Source organism: Ursus maritimus, unplaced genomic scaffold (assembly GCF_017311325.1).
Source record: "Ursus maritimus isolate PB19 unplaced genomic scaffold, ASM1731132v1 scaffold_13, whole genome shotgun sequence".
Classification (NCBI taxonomy): Eukaryota; Metazoa; Chordata; class Mammalia; order Carnivora; family Ursidae; genus Ursus; species Ursus maritimus.
In genome coordinates, this window is record NW_024423675.1 from 36,229,473 (window position 1) to 36,246,483 (window position 17,011).

The 17,011-nt window shown below is 37.1% G+C and overlaps 1 protein-coding gene across 2 annotated transcripts in view; it reads right to left on the reverse strand.

Annotated features, from left to right (window-relative positions):
* PTPRK (protein tyrosine phosphatase receptor type K) overlaps positions 1-17,011 on the reverse strand; it is a 540,066-nt gene that overhangs the window by 331,462 nt on the left and 191,593 nt on the right. For both annotated transcript variants that reach the window (XM_040627788.1, XM_008691238.2), the window contains exon 3: positions 10,445-10,716. In XM_040627788.1, coding sequence (XP_040483722.1) covers positions 10,445-10,716 — 272 coding nt within the window. The remainder of the gene's footprint in view (positions 1-10,444; positions 10,717-17,011) is intronic.

Genomic DNA, 17,011 nt, shown 5'->3' on the forward strand with positions numbered 1-17,011 from the left:
TTTCCCTTGGATTACAAAGCTTCATATAACTAGAAACTCCCTATCTCATCTTTAAAAAGGACACTTTTGACCCCTAGACCTGTGGCCGTCCCTCCACCATGCCAATCTCCTTCCAGATTTAAGAGCCTTAGTTTAGCTGTTTTCTGTTTCTAATGCTTTTTTTCTGATCTTAGTGTGCCTAGGTCCTTTTTGCCGTTCAGATCTCCAGGTGAAGGTCACCTTCTCAAGCAGCTAGCTCTTCTTGAACCACCTGGTCCAAAGTGGTTTCCAAGACCTGTCTTATTACTCTATCTTAATCATCTACATAGCGCTTCTTGTATTCTAATCTTTTTCTCATATTTATTTACCCCCCCCCACATCCCAAGACTGGAATTCTGGGAGAACAGGAACTTTCAGACTTCAGCATGGTGCATCCCCAGCAGCCAGAATCTGATGTAGATTAGGTTGCTTGATAAATACTTGTCAAATTGATAAAGAAAGGAGTTGTTCACAGTTGACCTTCACAGAGAAAGTCAAAGTTACTATTGTCCTCATGGCTACTCTGGGTTCCATGTCTTCTTTAGGCTCGGATATTCTACTTCCCTTATGCTGTGACAGAATCCCAAATCCTTTCAAGTCTGTTTCTTTTTCACTTTACTAGCTTTAGTTCCAGTTTTTCATTTGTAAATATGAGCTTTAAATAGACTACTTTGCAGCTTTCATTACCTCCTTGAACCTCATCAAACACATGAAGACTAGCTACCATCCCATACTGCAGGGACTGAAACTCTGAAGGTCCCACAAAATAGTCAATCAATGAGCAAGGAGGTGTTGACCATTGGACGAGGAATTGAACACAGGCCAAATGACATCTAGTTTAAACTTCTACCCAGTATATAAAAGGGCCTCCACTCTATATCATACTAACATTTAAAAAAAAAAAAAAAAAAGACTTAATTCTCAGGTGGCATGTCAGAATACCTAGTGTAATATATATATATATATATATATATATATATATATATATATATACTCAATAAATAAAATTATTTGGTTATTTATTGATTTGCTTACAATTCCCCCTCCACCAAGAGAGGGGAGAAAAACAGGAAGAGGAGAAAACAGAACAGAAAAAGAAGACGAACAGCAATCAAAAAATAAATAAATAACAACAACAACAAAGGAATGCATCCTGGTATTTATGGGGCTAAGCGGACTTCATCCCTTTGTAAGTCTTACATTACTGAAGTTCACAATCAAACCAAAAGTGTTTTTAGTAAATATTAACCCGCAGAATCACTGCATCTGTTTCCAAGTATTATATTTGTGCTGTTTTTGCAAAATATCGGGATCTAAAGATGTTTAGGTTTGATAAACTTTGATCTCTGGGTGCTAGAAGTTTTCCATTCTTTATTACTTTATTGAATTATTACTTGGTATAAATTTATGACTACAGACCTTGTTTTTAAACATAAAATGAGAATTGATTTACTGCTTCCAGAAGAATTTACTGCTGAGAAGAATGATTTTTAAAAAGATCATTCAAAGAATATTAAGAATCTAAATCTCATCAGGGAATTCCAGTGGTGTGTGCAATGGTTATTTATATAACTAGATGCAGAAATAACATGTAGCAGCTAGTTTTATAATGACAGTTTTAAAAACACCTTTTGAAAATGAAAACAACTAAAATTAATCATAAATTTTCCACCAGATTACATAAGTGGATATTTTAATTTACAGCATCCAAAGTCTGCTTCCCTTTATATTCCAACTTGTGTTACTAACAACAGGATAGATTCTACATAATGCCATCTAAAAGAATAGTAAAATAGATACAAACTCTATGCCTGACATTTCCCTTATATTTCCTTCCTACTATACTCTTTCCACTGAAAAATTCATACTAAAATAATTATATCCTTTTATTTTTCCATTATGCTCTAAGAATAAAAACTGAAACCCCCACAGCATACAAGTTAACTTTTAAATAAAAACATAATGTCACTCAGTTTTGTTTTTCCTACGAAGAGCCAATAATTTTGTTCACATACCGCGTGTAGTCTAAAATAAGAAAAAAAAAAAGTCTCTGAAATGGAAATGGACAAAGAGGTCACACAAAAATTCAAGTTGTACAGAAACTTGAAAGCCCTAAAAAAAAAAAAGACCACTTCCAATTAACTATCAAAGTCAGCAGACAAAATAACTGCAGAAAGAATTGATTTTAAATTGTTGTCTATGCTTCTCTTATATGAAATGGCACTGCATTAATAAATGGCACAGCATTGTCAGAAACATCATTAGGCTGATTAGAAGGAAAAACTCACATTTTTTTGTGTTTGGGTAGGAATCCTGCCCCAGTAGGATACATCTTTTTTTTAATATTGGTACATGAAGATGAGCCCATTAAATGTATGCTAAATAATTAATAAAGAGGTGTGGAAAACAAGGAAGCAGACACGTGTTAAAGCAGACTCAACAAGCCGCAGTGAATGCAGGGAGTGAGCCAGCAAAGAACTGGCGTTCCTTCCTCTACTCTTTGGACCATCTGTCTTCCCCATTCCCCTTGGATAAAACAAACTCCTAAAGAAAAAAAAGTCATACATAGAACAAACACTGCCTAACTCTCCTTACTGCTCATTATTTTTCAATCCACTCTTTAAAGAGAAGTGAATTAATTTCATGGAAATAGTTCTCAAAAGAATTTGTGAAGGGGCACTTGACAGCTCCTGCTTACTCTAAATAAAAACAGGTATGATTTAGTAGAATAACAACTGACTTCCGTCATCTATTTGCAGTAATTATTGTGTTAACAAGCAGGACTCTCATCTTCATTTGTTTACATTTATTTACAAACTGTAAGTTTCATCAATGAACCAATTACAGAATCTAAAGGAAAAGTAAAGCAAATGTTTTATAATAAAAGCAAATCACCCTCAGGATGCGGGGAGAAGTCATCCTCACAGGGTTATAAGTTTTATGAAAACAATGACTATGATAACGTGGGAGTTTTTCCAAACCCATTTGGAGTACTTTAAATGAAACAAATAGGAAATCATTAAGATTAAACATCAGCAGCAAAAGGCTGCTTTGTTAATAGCCTATCAAACAGAAGGTATTTAGACAATGTAAAAATGAGCCAAAGTGCCCATGTTAGGCAATGACCATTGCCTTAAGAAGAATAAGCCTATCTAGTTGTGACTAAATTCAGAAGTCACTGATATGGCTAAAGTCCAAACTTTTAATAGCAAGAGTAAATGGATTAAGAGCAAAAGGGGGAATAATTTTGACCACTAAATAACCAGCAACTTAGTCCATGCATGAAGATAAGGAACATTCATTTAGCACTTCAACAAATATTAAATCAAATTGAAGATGACAGACATGGAATTACCCAGCCCACGTGTCTTAAACATGGTAGACACCCAACAAATGATCTTTCCTTCCTTCCTTTCTTTCTACTCCCTCCAGTCATAGATTCATTGCCTTACAGACCTATTTACATTTTCAAGTATATAGGTCTGTCATCTCTGTACGACTGGACTGAAAAATTGTTTCATTCATAGGTAGATACTTCTAATTCTGCCATATGGCTCACAGGTGCTATCCACAAATAGTATGCTTTATAGGTTGGGACTGCTTGAAAGCTCAAGAAAGATGTGACACGGTATATTAGAATGCTTTTGTCCGCATAGGAGAATACTCATCTAAAAGTTGCTTAGAAATAGTTTTTATCTTAAATATTATTGTCGTTATTATTTTGCCTGAGATAGGACCCTGACCCCTTCCATACTTTGTTCTGTTACCTTCAGTTTATCGCCTTCCTCATAGTTACAAGACAACGGTAGCAGTGGGTATCACGCTCTTGGGCAAGAACATGTGTCTCTCTTTTTTATCAGGGACAAACATCTTTCCCAGAAGTCCCCCAGCACATTTTCCCTCATAGCTCGTTGGCCAGAGTCATGTCATATGGCCACTCCTACCTGCAAAGGAACGTAGGACAGTAAGTAAGGTGGGAGGGAGTCCTGCCAGTGTGCAAGAAAGAGAGGAGAACAAAGACGGAACAGATAATATCTGCAACACTGTTATACAAGATGATGAGATGGGTCATTTATAATGCTTATAAATAAAAAAGTTGTAAGTGTAATATACATCTAGTTCTAAGGCCTGAACTCTTGCCCCCCAAAATTCACGTTGAAGCCCAAATCCTCAAGTCACTGTGTTTGGAGATAGGGCCTTTGGGAGTTAACTAAGGGTAAATGAAGTGATAAAGGACCCTCATCTGATAGGCCTGATGCCCATATAGGAAGAAGAAGAAAAGTTGTCTCTTTCCAACATGTGAGGACACAGTGAGAAGGTGGCCATTACAAGCCAGGAGGAGAGCTCTCACCAGGAATCAAAGAGGCCAGCACTGTGGTCTTTAGACTTCCCAGCATGAGAGAAGTGTACACTTCTGTGGCTTAAGCCACCCAGTCTGTAGTACTTCGTTATGGCAGCCAAGCAAACTAATACATCTAGGAAAGAAAAACCTTGCCACCCTCCCTGCTTCAGTGGGACTCTACACGGTTGAACGAGGACTAGTATAAATCAGCAATGTTCCAAGAGTGCTTTTCCTCACTCTTTGCATGGCTGGTTCATGAGCATGCTCCTACTTCAGCCCCATCCCCAAAGATCAATCTTGGAGAGATTTTTTTATTTAAGTAGACAGTCACTTGGTTTAAGTCCTAATCTTCTTAGATCCAAAGCCAGCAGTATCTCTGGAGTGTAACAATCATTCCATTGCCAAAATATCAGTGCAATACATGTTAACATAAAGCTTTAAAAAGGAGACAAAAACCAGAAAATTCCATGCCTGTCCAGTTCTTACATTTTTTCAAGCCAATAGAAAATGTTAAGAAGAAAATGGGTTGCAAAAGTTCAGTGTTTGTTTCTCAGTGAATTAGGGAGCAAAAAAAAAAAAAGACACATTGTGCTATATTATCACTTTCCAGTTTCTGGCCAAACCCCTGTAGTTTTCATCATGCATCATTTTTGTGATTAATGATGTGCACCCAGTTAATGGAAAACAGCAGATTAGGTTTCCACTAATAGTTTTAGAAGTTATGTCTGCCTGCCTCATTTGGTAACAACCTCACTGTTCAGTAAGAAACTAATGGATTTAATCCCAAAGCAGAACTGAGTTTTATGCATACAAGACAGGTCAGATTTCCAGACTGGAGAAAATTACACTTTTAGAGGTGTGTTGATCTTCAGCTGAAATTTAACACTGAGATAATGCCTCATAATGTATTGGGTATCTTTTTCTTTTTTTTTTACTTCTATTTGGTGATCAATTTGAAATTTTACAGTACTCACTTGAGGCCTATAAAAATAGGTAGAATTAGCAACTTGTAACCATGGCAAATAAAAAAAATATATGATATGATACTTCCTATAATTAGTATACTGAGCCAAAAAGACATTTATTGCTCCGAAGACACAGGTGAGAAGCAGTTCCTTATATATTAGTATATCATTGCAACGCTTATGTCATAAACAAAATTTACATTTCTTTGTTCTCTTTCACTATAGAAAGTGTTGGCTCCAAATAACTGCAGTTTAAGAAAAACAATGCGGTACAGTGAAAAGCATACGAATCCAGAAATACAGGAATCAAGAGACAAGAATTATAGTCCCATTTATGCCTTAAATTACTTTGGAAACAAATCTTTTGTTTTCATTTTACCCACTATATTTTACATTTATCTCTCTTAAGTCATTTAATAAGTGCTATATTGTCTTGAGTTTTATCTCTGTGTATCTCATATTTCCCATCTGGACTAGGCCCCCTAAGGGCCGACCCCACATCTGATTTACATTTTTATCTCCTCCAGTGCCCAGCTAGAACATAAGCTTCTGGAGAAAAGGGATTTGCCTGTATGTCCCCAGGGGTTAGCATGGTATAATCTCATGTTAATAATTTCTCAAACAAGTGGACATTTTATTTTTATTTATTTGAGAGAGAGAGAGCATGAACAGGGAGGGAGGGGTGCAAAGGGAGAGGGAAAAGCAGACTCCATGCTGAGCACAGAGTCCAAGCTGGGGCTCGATCCCACGACCTTGAGATCATGACCTGAGCACAAGTCAGACGCTTAACCAACTGAGCCACCCAGGCACCCCAGTAGACATTTTAATAAACACAAAACCTAGGGGCACCTGGGTGGCTCAACCAGTTAAATGTCTGCCTTTGGCTCAGGGATCAAATCCCACATCCAGCTCCTGGTCAGCGGGGAGTCTGCTTCTCCTTCTCGCTTTGCCTCTCCCCCTGCGCCTGTGCTCTCTCTCTCTCTCTCTCAAATAAATAAATAAAATCTTAAAAAAAACAAACACAAAATCTAGGGTCCTGGGATCGAGCCCCATGATGGGCTCCCTGCTCAGTGGGTTATCTGCTTATCCCTCTCCCTCTGCAGCCCCTCTTCTTCTCCTTCTCCCTTTGCCTCTCCCCTTGCTCCTGTTTTCTCTCTCTCAAACACAAAACCTGAAAAGAATAACATGGAAGAGGACAGATGAATAGGCAAAGCACAGAGATCTTTAGGGCAGTGAAAATCCTCTATAATACTACAATGATGGATACATGCCATTACACACTTGTTTAAACTCTTAAGACTCTACAGCACCAAGCGTAAACCTTAAAATAAAATTACTATGAACTTTGAGTGATTATTATGTGTCAGGGTAGGCTCATCCATTATAATAAATGTCCCACCGGTGGGGGATGGTGATAATGGGGGAAGCTGTGCATGTGTGGGGACAGGGGGTTTATGGGAAATCTCTGCACCTTCCTCTCCATTTTGCTGTGAACCTAAAACTGCTCTACAAAAATTAAGTCTTGAGAAAAAAACAAGCAAAAAGAAGAACACCACGCTTTCAAAACAGAAGAAAATGTTGAGCATATATTAAATCCAACAGAGTTCGCAATTTTTTTATCTACCCATCATGTTAATCTAACTTTATGGTAAACACATACTATGTGTCAGACACCTTTCCAAACAGGTAACCAAAATTCAGAATTTTTCCTTTATTTCATAATTTCATGTATATTACTTTTTTCCTTTTTCAAATAAGAATTGAAGTTCCTTGGGGTTAAAAACTGGTATTTCCTCATTATAGTCCACAACATAATTAATTTCCTGTTCGGGCATCTTCTATTTAGGCATCTGGCTAGTTGAAATTTCTAGGAAGGGTAAATCACACCAAAGATATACTACATCTGTTTCAGATTTTTAGTTCAACAGAAAAAGGAGAGCTAGCCTGTACAGGGGTTTGTTGTTTTTTTTTTAAATCCACTTCCAGGAGTATGATTTTTATATAAAAATTATCCTATACTAATTAAAAGTAGTAGCACCATGGGGTAATTTTCTTTTTGATTGTTGTTGTTGAAGTTGATGATAAGGAAGGAGTGTATTGGAGGGATGGTCGGGTAACTAACGGCTCAGGCAAATAAAAGATAGGATTTTCCACTAGAAATACAAAAGAAAAGGGAATTCAAAAAATGAGAAGGTTAAAAAAATAAAAACTTTTTAAAAGAGGTTTTGGAGAGTGTAAAATCTCTGGAGAACTGAAGTTGAATAAACTGAAACTGGAAGAATAGTTTCTATGCCTATCATAATTTACTTAATCTACTTAATCTAGAGTCTAGGAAAAATTTTTTAAAAATACAATGTTTCTTTAAGAATTAAAAAGTCGGTAGGCTTCTAACATAGCACAATGTATTGACTACATTTTAATTTTTAAAAATCCATAAGATTCTGCATTAAGCAACAGTCAAAAGTTTTTCATGCTATTTCCTACTGGCAAAAATGCTACATAAATACAGCTTATGTTATGCTGGTGTTACCAATAACTGACATAAAGGTACAACTAGGTATCTAAATGACAGAATCAATGTAATCATCAATCAAGTAATCTACTGAGCACTAAGCACATGAATAAAAATTATTCTACTATGGTTTTTGTTCTCATTGACTATTAAGTTTTGCGGGTTAAGGGAAAAAGATGTGGAAGAAAAGTAATTAATCACTTAAGTAATGATCTACTGCTCAAATTTCAATCAGCGAGAAAGAAACATTTACCCACAGCTTCCAGGTTATGTAGTAATCTTTTTCTCTGACAAGAAATCCCCAAAAAGATCTCACTGGCCAGGCTGAAACTTGCACATGCACTTTTTGTACTGCTTAAAACACGAAAGATATACATAACCTTGGGGAGTTTTGTCATGCAAAATGAGACTGAACAAAGAAGCATCCAGGCCATGATAGTGTAACTCAACATTAAAATTAATATTGCAGAAACATGTGCCATAAGAAAATGTTATTAAAATATCAATGACTCAAAGACAGATCTTGCAAAAAGTAAGAAAAGGTAATTAATTATATGTATGCTATTTCTTAGTTGTGAAGGCATATTAGCATGACACCTAGGTATTATTACTTGTTGGATTTATCAAAATCCACTTCTTTGTTTTTCTTTAAAGATATAACTAACAATTTGATTCCTTAAAGAACAATCTATACAGATAGCAAACAGCAAACAGTGTTGAATACAGGCAATCTGACTCCAGAAACCGAATTTTTAATAATTTTGCTAATTTGTTATTTGGGCTTAAATTTATTTTAAGGAGGCTGAATCTGCTGATAGTTTTCTTTTCTTAAATCAGAGCTTTTTCTTTTCAGTGTTAAGCTCCAATAACAGGTTCTAGTGAAGTCAGTGAAAGGACAATGCGTTGTGAGGGTGAACCAGCAAATGCCAACCCACCGTTGTCAGAGATGAGCCCACCGATCTTGCTTCCAGTGCCTCAGTGTTAGTTTAATACACTTTCAGCCACCCACCTACCACATGCAGCCCTCCCAGAGCCGTGCGCCCTGGAAAAGCAGATAGCTTTCCTAGGCTGAAGAACAACATCCTTCAGCTCAGGAATAACGGAACCAACTAGTACTGGATGAGTATGTGTCAATAGACACATAACCCTGAACAAAGAACCTGACCTGTGGAACCATCCCTATGAAGTAAGAGGCTTTTTAATAAAATAGAAAAATCAACTCATGACAAAGCAATTGTATTGTGTTCCCTCCCTGAGGAATAAAGACAAGTTTCACCTGAAGTTCATTTTTCAAAAGCAGAAATGAACTGTTCTTAGCTTATAAATTACCCACTAACCAAAATAAAATATACTTTTACATAATGTATTCTCATTAGGTTCTGTAACAAACGGCAAATAGACAAGTCTTTTAAATCTCAAGACCTAATGCAAAAGTGAACTTTCAAGAGTTAATTTTCTGGGTCCAGGGACAGATTTCCCCTGCTATTGAACAGTATAGGGTCCTTATGAAACTTTTCATAAACCTAAACAGGATAAAGAAGCAATTACATTAATTTATATGGAAATTTTTGGGGGCGTTCCCAGACCCAAAAATAACCTCCTCGCCTTTTCTGATACCTTAGAACACATCTTGCTAACAGATGCACAAAATAAATCCAGATAAAGCACAGAGGCTCACACAGTTCAAGCTATGGTAGCGTGATGCTAAGATGTTGAAGGTAGTTCCTGGGGAAGGAGCTTGGCGGGGCCCCTCTTGCAGCCAGCCTGCGTGCTGGCTGCTTCCATAACGGCTCGCTGCAAAACAAAGTCTGCACACTATTTTAGCTTTTCACCTTTTTTCAGAAAAACAGAAATCCTCTTAAGATTTCTTTCGGTTAGCGTAACGGTTTACTAAAACTTCGCTTTAGTAAAAGCGAAGTGGCATAAGGTGATATTTCAAAAAGCGGAGGATAGTGCTACTGAACCTTATAGGAAGGATTTTGAAAAACTCTCCAAACTGGTAAATGATCACTTTTTGTTAAACCATATAAAATCAGCCTAACGAAACATAAAGTAGATATATTATTCATTGTCTGGTTTAATCATAATTAAATCAAGTATTTCTGGGGGAAAAAAACAAAGACATGCGGACAACTTTTCCTTTTTTGTTTGCTTATTTTGAAACTCCATGTAACTGACAAAAATGTAAGTAATTATTCAAAATGCCTCCCCCTTAGATGATATAATTCATGAAACACTATTTCATATTTAGTTTCCAAGTGTTATTGTCAGAAGTCAGCAACCAATCCAGTCTGAATAATGCACTCAAATCAAAAGGACTTTTTCTTCCTGAACAGAGATATGGAAATAAATCTGTCAATAAGCAGCTCTTTGTCAAACAACCAACAAATTTTGTACCTAAAACTACTGTTTTTCAGTATGTGGAAATAATCTCACTACTTTGAAGGTTGTGTGTCAATGCATTTAAACATTTCCTCAAGCACAGGGCGAGAGGAGGGCGAAAGAGATGATCTCTGTTCCAATGCGCTAGCATTTACCTCTAAGTATTACATATACAGTGAGATCCAATGACAGGAAAGCATAAACCAGAGAAGCATAGGCAATTACCTGATATTCATTGGGCCAAAAGGTGCTCACTGCTAGCTCCGCCCGAAGCCAATCTCTACCCGTGAATCCAGTCACGTTCCAAATTGGATTGGCAAGAGGTCCTTTATTCACCCTAACCAATATGTTCAAAGTGCCAGGATTCAACCCTTTCTGGCTGTATAACAGGTAACTGAAATCAATACAGTGAGTGTCGTTCTCCTTCATTGTAGGCAGCTGAAGTCTGGCTTTTTCTCCAGGGTCATGATCTGAAGAGTCCACTATCATATAGGAACCTGAAATGACATTATACATAATAAAGCTAAATAGACACAAAAGCAAAAGGGAATATCTAATAACAGAAAAAAATGGTAAAAATAATAGGAATCCATTTTGACCATTAAATTTAACTCAAAAGGACTGTCTTCCAGAACAGAGTCATAGAAAAATATCAAACAAGTAGGTGAACTCAATTTTTAGTAAGTAACAGTTATTGTTCAAAGGACATAATACATATCAATTCATTTACTCTCTGAAACAACCTGTTTTACAAATTAGTAAACTGAAGTACAATTAGTAACTTACTCATAGTCAGATAGAGTAGGTAGAGCCTGGTTCAAATCCAGATCCCAATTCCGTAGTTTTACTAAACAAAGGTCTTTCATTATCAAACAAGCAAACAAACAGAAACAATACCTTATTGGCCTGGTTTCCATAGAGGGGGCATCCTTCCTTTTCCCTATCATACTACTCTTGCAGGGAGATGGGTTAACTAAATGCAGGCACAATCCTTTCTGATTTCAGATCCCAAGATCATCATTTACACAAGCGGGGTGACTAACCACTCTGTACTAACCACTCTGAACTTAAGTTCAGGGAATAAGGATACTTTGCAGTGTCAATGTGAGGACAGAAGTTGAAAATGTTGATTTTTTAGAGCTGAGAATCTGACACATAGTGGATTTGCCTACTTCTTTGAGGTTTGCCCACTAAGCTATCAGCTAACAACCATGGCTGCTGGTCCCAATTCTGCTGCGAGAAACCTGGCTTGAAAACACTAGTCTAACTCCACTTCCTTTGACTTAATAAATATTTCTTGGTTGTCTGCCAGGACATAAGAAGTGCCAACCTCATAGCACCTCATAGTTCCACCCTCAAACAGCGGAACTGTAGTGCTAAGTACAAACATGGGACTTGAACATCAGCGGCCGCTATTAGTCCAAGGACCTCTGCAGAAAAACCACCAGTTTTTCTCACGTCGCTGTGGATTTTAACAAAGATACATATCACAAAAATATCAATACATCTATTTGTTACACTTAAGGTAGAACACAAATTTGATGGTAATACACCCCTAGGATGTAATTAGAATGTATTAGGTGTAGTATTACAGAATCCAGCGTTACAAGGATTACACTTGGACCTATCTTCCTGACTGATCAACCCTGTTTCCTCCCTAAAACATAATGACGTTTATATAACACACTAAATACTCACTGACTACTAATCTAACTAGTTCAATTAACCCCAAAAGCAAGTTCAAATCATGGCAGATAAGAGGACTTCTACTACCTAAGAAACTGAAATTTCAGATCTGATGAATGCCCATTCCAGAGCTCAGAACTTATGTAAAGATTTCATATGATAACACCATCAGTTATCAGGCAAAGTTCAGAATATCCTTACTATAGTGATGGTTACTGATATTACTTCCACTTTATTTTTCTCAGTGTTCATCTTCTCTTGTAACCTGAAATTCTCTTTTTTTATTTCTTCTTGATTCTCACAGATTGCATGCACATTAATAGAATAAATTGGTCATGTATATTTTTGGAGAAATTATGTCTTTTTTTTTTTTTTTTTTTTAAACAGGATATCCTGGATCCCAACCCAACTTATTCAGGCAGGATGTTTCTATTCTTGGTTATACTCACATTCTGAGGTCCATGGCTGATCTACCGAGATTTCTTTCAGATTCACCAAAGCAGAGCAGACTAATGATTGCTTTTAACCAAGACCAGGCCTGATACCTGAGACAAGTTACTCACTGTGAGTGGGCCTCAGCTTCTTCACAAACCTGTAACCTATTTCTCCACTGCTACAACAGTTTTTTTCTTTTCAGTGATATATTATGGCAGTAGTGAATTTAAATTATTTTTACAAGTCTTTATCAATTATGGTTTCTGATTGTCAATTTCAAAGTAGTGCTCTCTAATTGACTTACAGGCTTTCAAGTAGTTATTTTCTTCCATTATAAAATAAACTTTGGCATAAAATATGCTTTGTCAAACATCTTAATTACTACTGTGATATTTACCATTAAGACCATTTAGCAATTTTCATCCAGTTGCACTTTTAAGCTATGATAATTTTCTTATTAAGGAAATGGGATGAGCAAAGTATATTAATTTGTAGGAATTACCAATTGGATCATTAGAAAAGACAAAAGTCACAAAATAAAAGCTTGCTCAAACTATTCCAGCATTTCAATACAAGTTAATTAAAAAAAAAAGTGCTGATATTTCATTCTTATAGAATGTTTCTGCTAAATGGGCTTCTTTGAGTGCAGCCTAAGTATTGCTACATTTTCTGAGTGTTATGAAATAATATGCATTTATTGCATGGTTCCAGAAAGGAAGAAGCAAGCACTAGCACCAAAGAGCCAACCAAATACTTCTGCCAACCGATTTCATAGTGGCAATTTACCCGGTAGGCACCATGAAAGTAGCTCCCTATTTGACATAAGAGTTACTTTCATCATCCCAAACATTGAGAACACTATGCTATTCTTATCAAGTTCTAAAAATTACTGCTACAGTCTCCCAGAATAACTGGCTATAACACTTAGTGTCAGGAAATTCTACGATATGCATTTCCCTCATTCTTTATGTCCTAATTTAAGCTTACTTACTATAATTCTGTCACCAGCTAACGAATCCCTCAGGTTTCTAATAAGAGTTCAGTTCTATTTAGTTGTGATTTACCTATCTCAAGACTTAATAATGAAACATCTGTGTCAAACATGTATTATGTAGTAACCTTTAATTAATGTGATTTCTTTCATGTGGCCCTACAAATATTCCTTGCAGTTCCTGGAGCAACAGAGGTCTCAAATATATCATTTAAGACATGAAAGAAAAACTTACTAGACTTATGATAATTTTGTTTTAAAAAGTATAGCTTTTCTGGAGAGCGTTTTGATAATGAGAATCGAAAATCTTAAAAGAGATAGATATCCTCAGCTGGTGATTCCAAATCAAAGCATGTAAACTAGATAAACAATTTGTATTATACAAACATACAGCTTAAAAAAAGATGTCCATCTCATCATTACATTATTCAAAATTGAGAAAAATGTGCGCCTGGCTGGCTCAGTTGGTACAGCACTTGACTCTTGGTCTCGGGGTTGTGGGTTTGAGTCCCACTGTTGGGTGTAGAGATTACTTAAGAGTAAAATCTTTTAAAAGCAATAAAATAAAAAAAAATTAGGCAGAGAAAAACAAAAGTATTTTAAATGTCCAATAATAGGCAATTTGTAAGATTATGGTAAATCGATTTGATGAATAATTCTGCAGTCATTAAAAACGAATTACCAAAACCACTTGATAGAAGATATTCACAATATGTTAAGTAAAATAAGCAGGTTATAGGGGCGCCTGGGTGGCACAGTCATTAAGCGTCTGCCTTCGGCTCAGGGCGTGATCCCAGCGTTCTGGGATCGAGCCCCACATCAGGCTCCTCTGCTGGAAGCCTGCTTCTTCCTCTCCCACTCCCCCTGCTTGTGCTCCCTCTCTCCCTGGCTGTCTCTCTCTCTGTCAAATAAATAAATAAAATCTTTAAAAAAAATAAGCAGGTTATAAAATATTATACCCATTTTGAAAAATGACAATTACAATTGTGTAAATGTGTGTATTCACATAGGTACACATATGCATGCACATATGACGGGAAAAAAGAATATATAGCAAACAGTTAACTATATTATCAAAAGGGAGCTATAATTGTCTTCTCTTTTCTTATTTTCATGTACATTCACTGCGAATGTTCCATAATGAACATGCATGAGATTTGTACTTTAAAAAGAGAGAGACTACGTGAAGATTATCTTACATAAGTAACATCAAATAAATAATGATAAATACGTAAGAAATAAACATAGGTAGTTGCCTTTTAAAAATAAATCCTATTTGCATCCTACAGATTAACAGCACCTTGGCTTTCAAAAAAACACAATACAACTATCAGAAACTTCTTATTTCAATTCATTAAAAGAGAGGGGGGCAGTGCGTAGACTAAATAGCAGTTTTTATTTAAAAAGAGTACCAAAGAAAACAAGTCCCATATTCAAAAATGCCATAGTCTAATATCTAGATGAGTAAATAATGTCCTACGGATTTTATGTATTAACAAAAACTTTAAGATATACTTCTAGAAATAACAATAACACAGGAAATAGGATTAACTGCACAGAAAATAATGAATGATAAACAGGTTTCCATACTTCATCTTAAAACTCCATTTATAATATCCTTTAGTATACCGACATAATATTTTTACTAAATCAATTCTTACTTATTGAAGGTGCCCTGTTAATTAAACTCAAAGAAATTTCCACTTCTCTGCCTGGTACTGACGACCGACCCTCCATGATCTTTATCACTGTACCTCCTGACTCCTCCAACCTTACAGAGCCCTCACGACTTCCCCGCACACCATGCCAGTTTCTTCTCCAGCACGGGCTCATGTCTGTGTAAGAAAGCCTCCCTCATCTCAGCCCTGCACCAATTCTTGCCCCTTGATCTTCCTCAGCACCCCATCCAGATTGAGCTTTTCCTGCCTTGAAGTTCTTTGATACACAGTCTGCCTTCCTGGTTCTGGCCCCTAATTATGCACTGCTTTTGTACAAATTTTAAATAATTTATACAGGGATTGTTTATCCCCCTCCGAAGAGTGATAAAAAGCACCTAATTTATTCAGAGTCCCATCAGCAGAGAGAAGCCACACAGAAAATGTAACAGTGAAAGTGTGATATAAGAATCATAAACGATGAAACGCAGAAACTCTGAAGTTGTAAGAGAACCCAAAGAGTAACCACAATACCCAAGGAAGGGCAGATGCGGAAAGAGGTCGGAGGCTGCTGAGAATCAGATCTCCTGAAAGAAGGTGTAGTTTTGCAGCCCACTGGATGGTGAAGAAGGTGGCTGGGGCACTCAGGCCAGAGCTGGTCCACAAGCAGGAAAGACCCCATGCATCAGGATGGCATGAGGCCGGGCGTGTGCTGTGAGCACGTGGGGGGGCCCACAGTGAGGTCCACGGCAAGGTCACTAGGCCAGGAGTGGGGCCGGGAGCACAGTAAGGGACTGAATGCACCGTGCACATCACTGACCCACTGCCAGCTCTTCAGTATCACCATGAAAAAAAACTAAAATAGAAGCACAATTCAAACAGGAGTAGAAGCACCTTCCTGCTAAAATCCCTTCAGCACCCACTATGGACAAACTACAAGACTGTAGCATTAGCGCTGCACTAGCTACAAAGGAGAAATGCTTCAGCAGTCAACCTCCACTAGCCCAGAACAGGTAATAAAGGGTGGATTGGGAGCTGCAAAAACAATGAACTGAAAACTGGCACAGCATCGAATGAGGGCCTTGTATATGGTAGAAGTTCAATAAGTACTTGTTAGTTGGTTATCTGGATGACTGAGTAAGTGAGACGGAGACAAAGAAACCAGCTCTCAAAATGTAACAACATGTACTATAGAGGCAGTGACTTTACCTTTATGTGAGAGAAATTATCAGAAGATGTCAAAACAACAGCAAAAATAAAATAAACAGTTGGAACCGGCGTATGGTGCTTCCAGACAGAATCACTTGATGAAAGAGTATAATGTTTGGAAGTACACACTTAACATTTTTATGAGAGCCACTCTTCTGTAGATGAAACACCTTCTATTAGAGCAAAGGTTCGCTAATGTTTTAGTCTCAGGACCACTTTTACACTCTTAAAAATTATTGAGGACATCAAAGAGCTTTTGTTTCTGTGAGTTTTAACTATCAATCTTGACCATATTAGAAATTCAAATTGAAAAACTTCAAAAAGGTTTATTAATTCTTTTAGGATTAACAAAAGTAAATCCATTACATGTTAATCTAAATAACATGTTTTTATAAAAACTACTATATTTTCTTTCTTTTTTTAAGATTTTTATTTTTTATTTATTTATTCAACAGAGATAGAGACAGCCAGCGAGAGAGGGAACACAAGCAGGAGGAGTGGGAGAGGAAGAAGCAGGCTCATAGCAGAGGAGCCTGATGTGGGGCTCGATCCCATGACGCCCGGATCACGCCCTGAGCCGAAGGCAGACACTCAACCGCTGTGCCACCCAGGCGCCCCAAAACTACTATATTTTCTAAGACAAACAAAAAATAATATGAAGAGGGGCACCTGGATGGCTCAGTCACTTAAGCGTCTGCCTTTGGCTCAGGTCATGATCTCAGAGTCCTGGGATGGAACCCCACATCAGGTTCCCTGCTCAGTGGGGAGTCTGCTTCTCCCTCTCCCTCTGCCACTCCCGACCCCTCACCCGGGCTC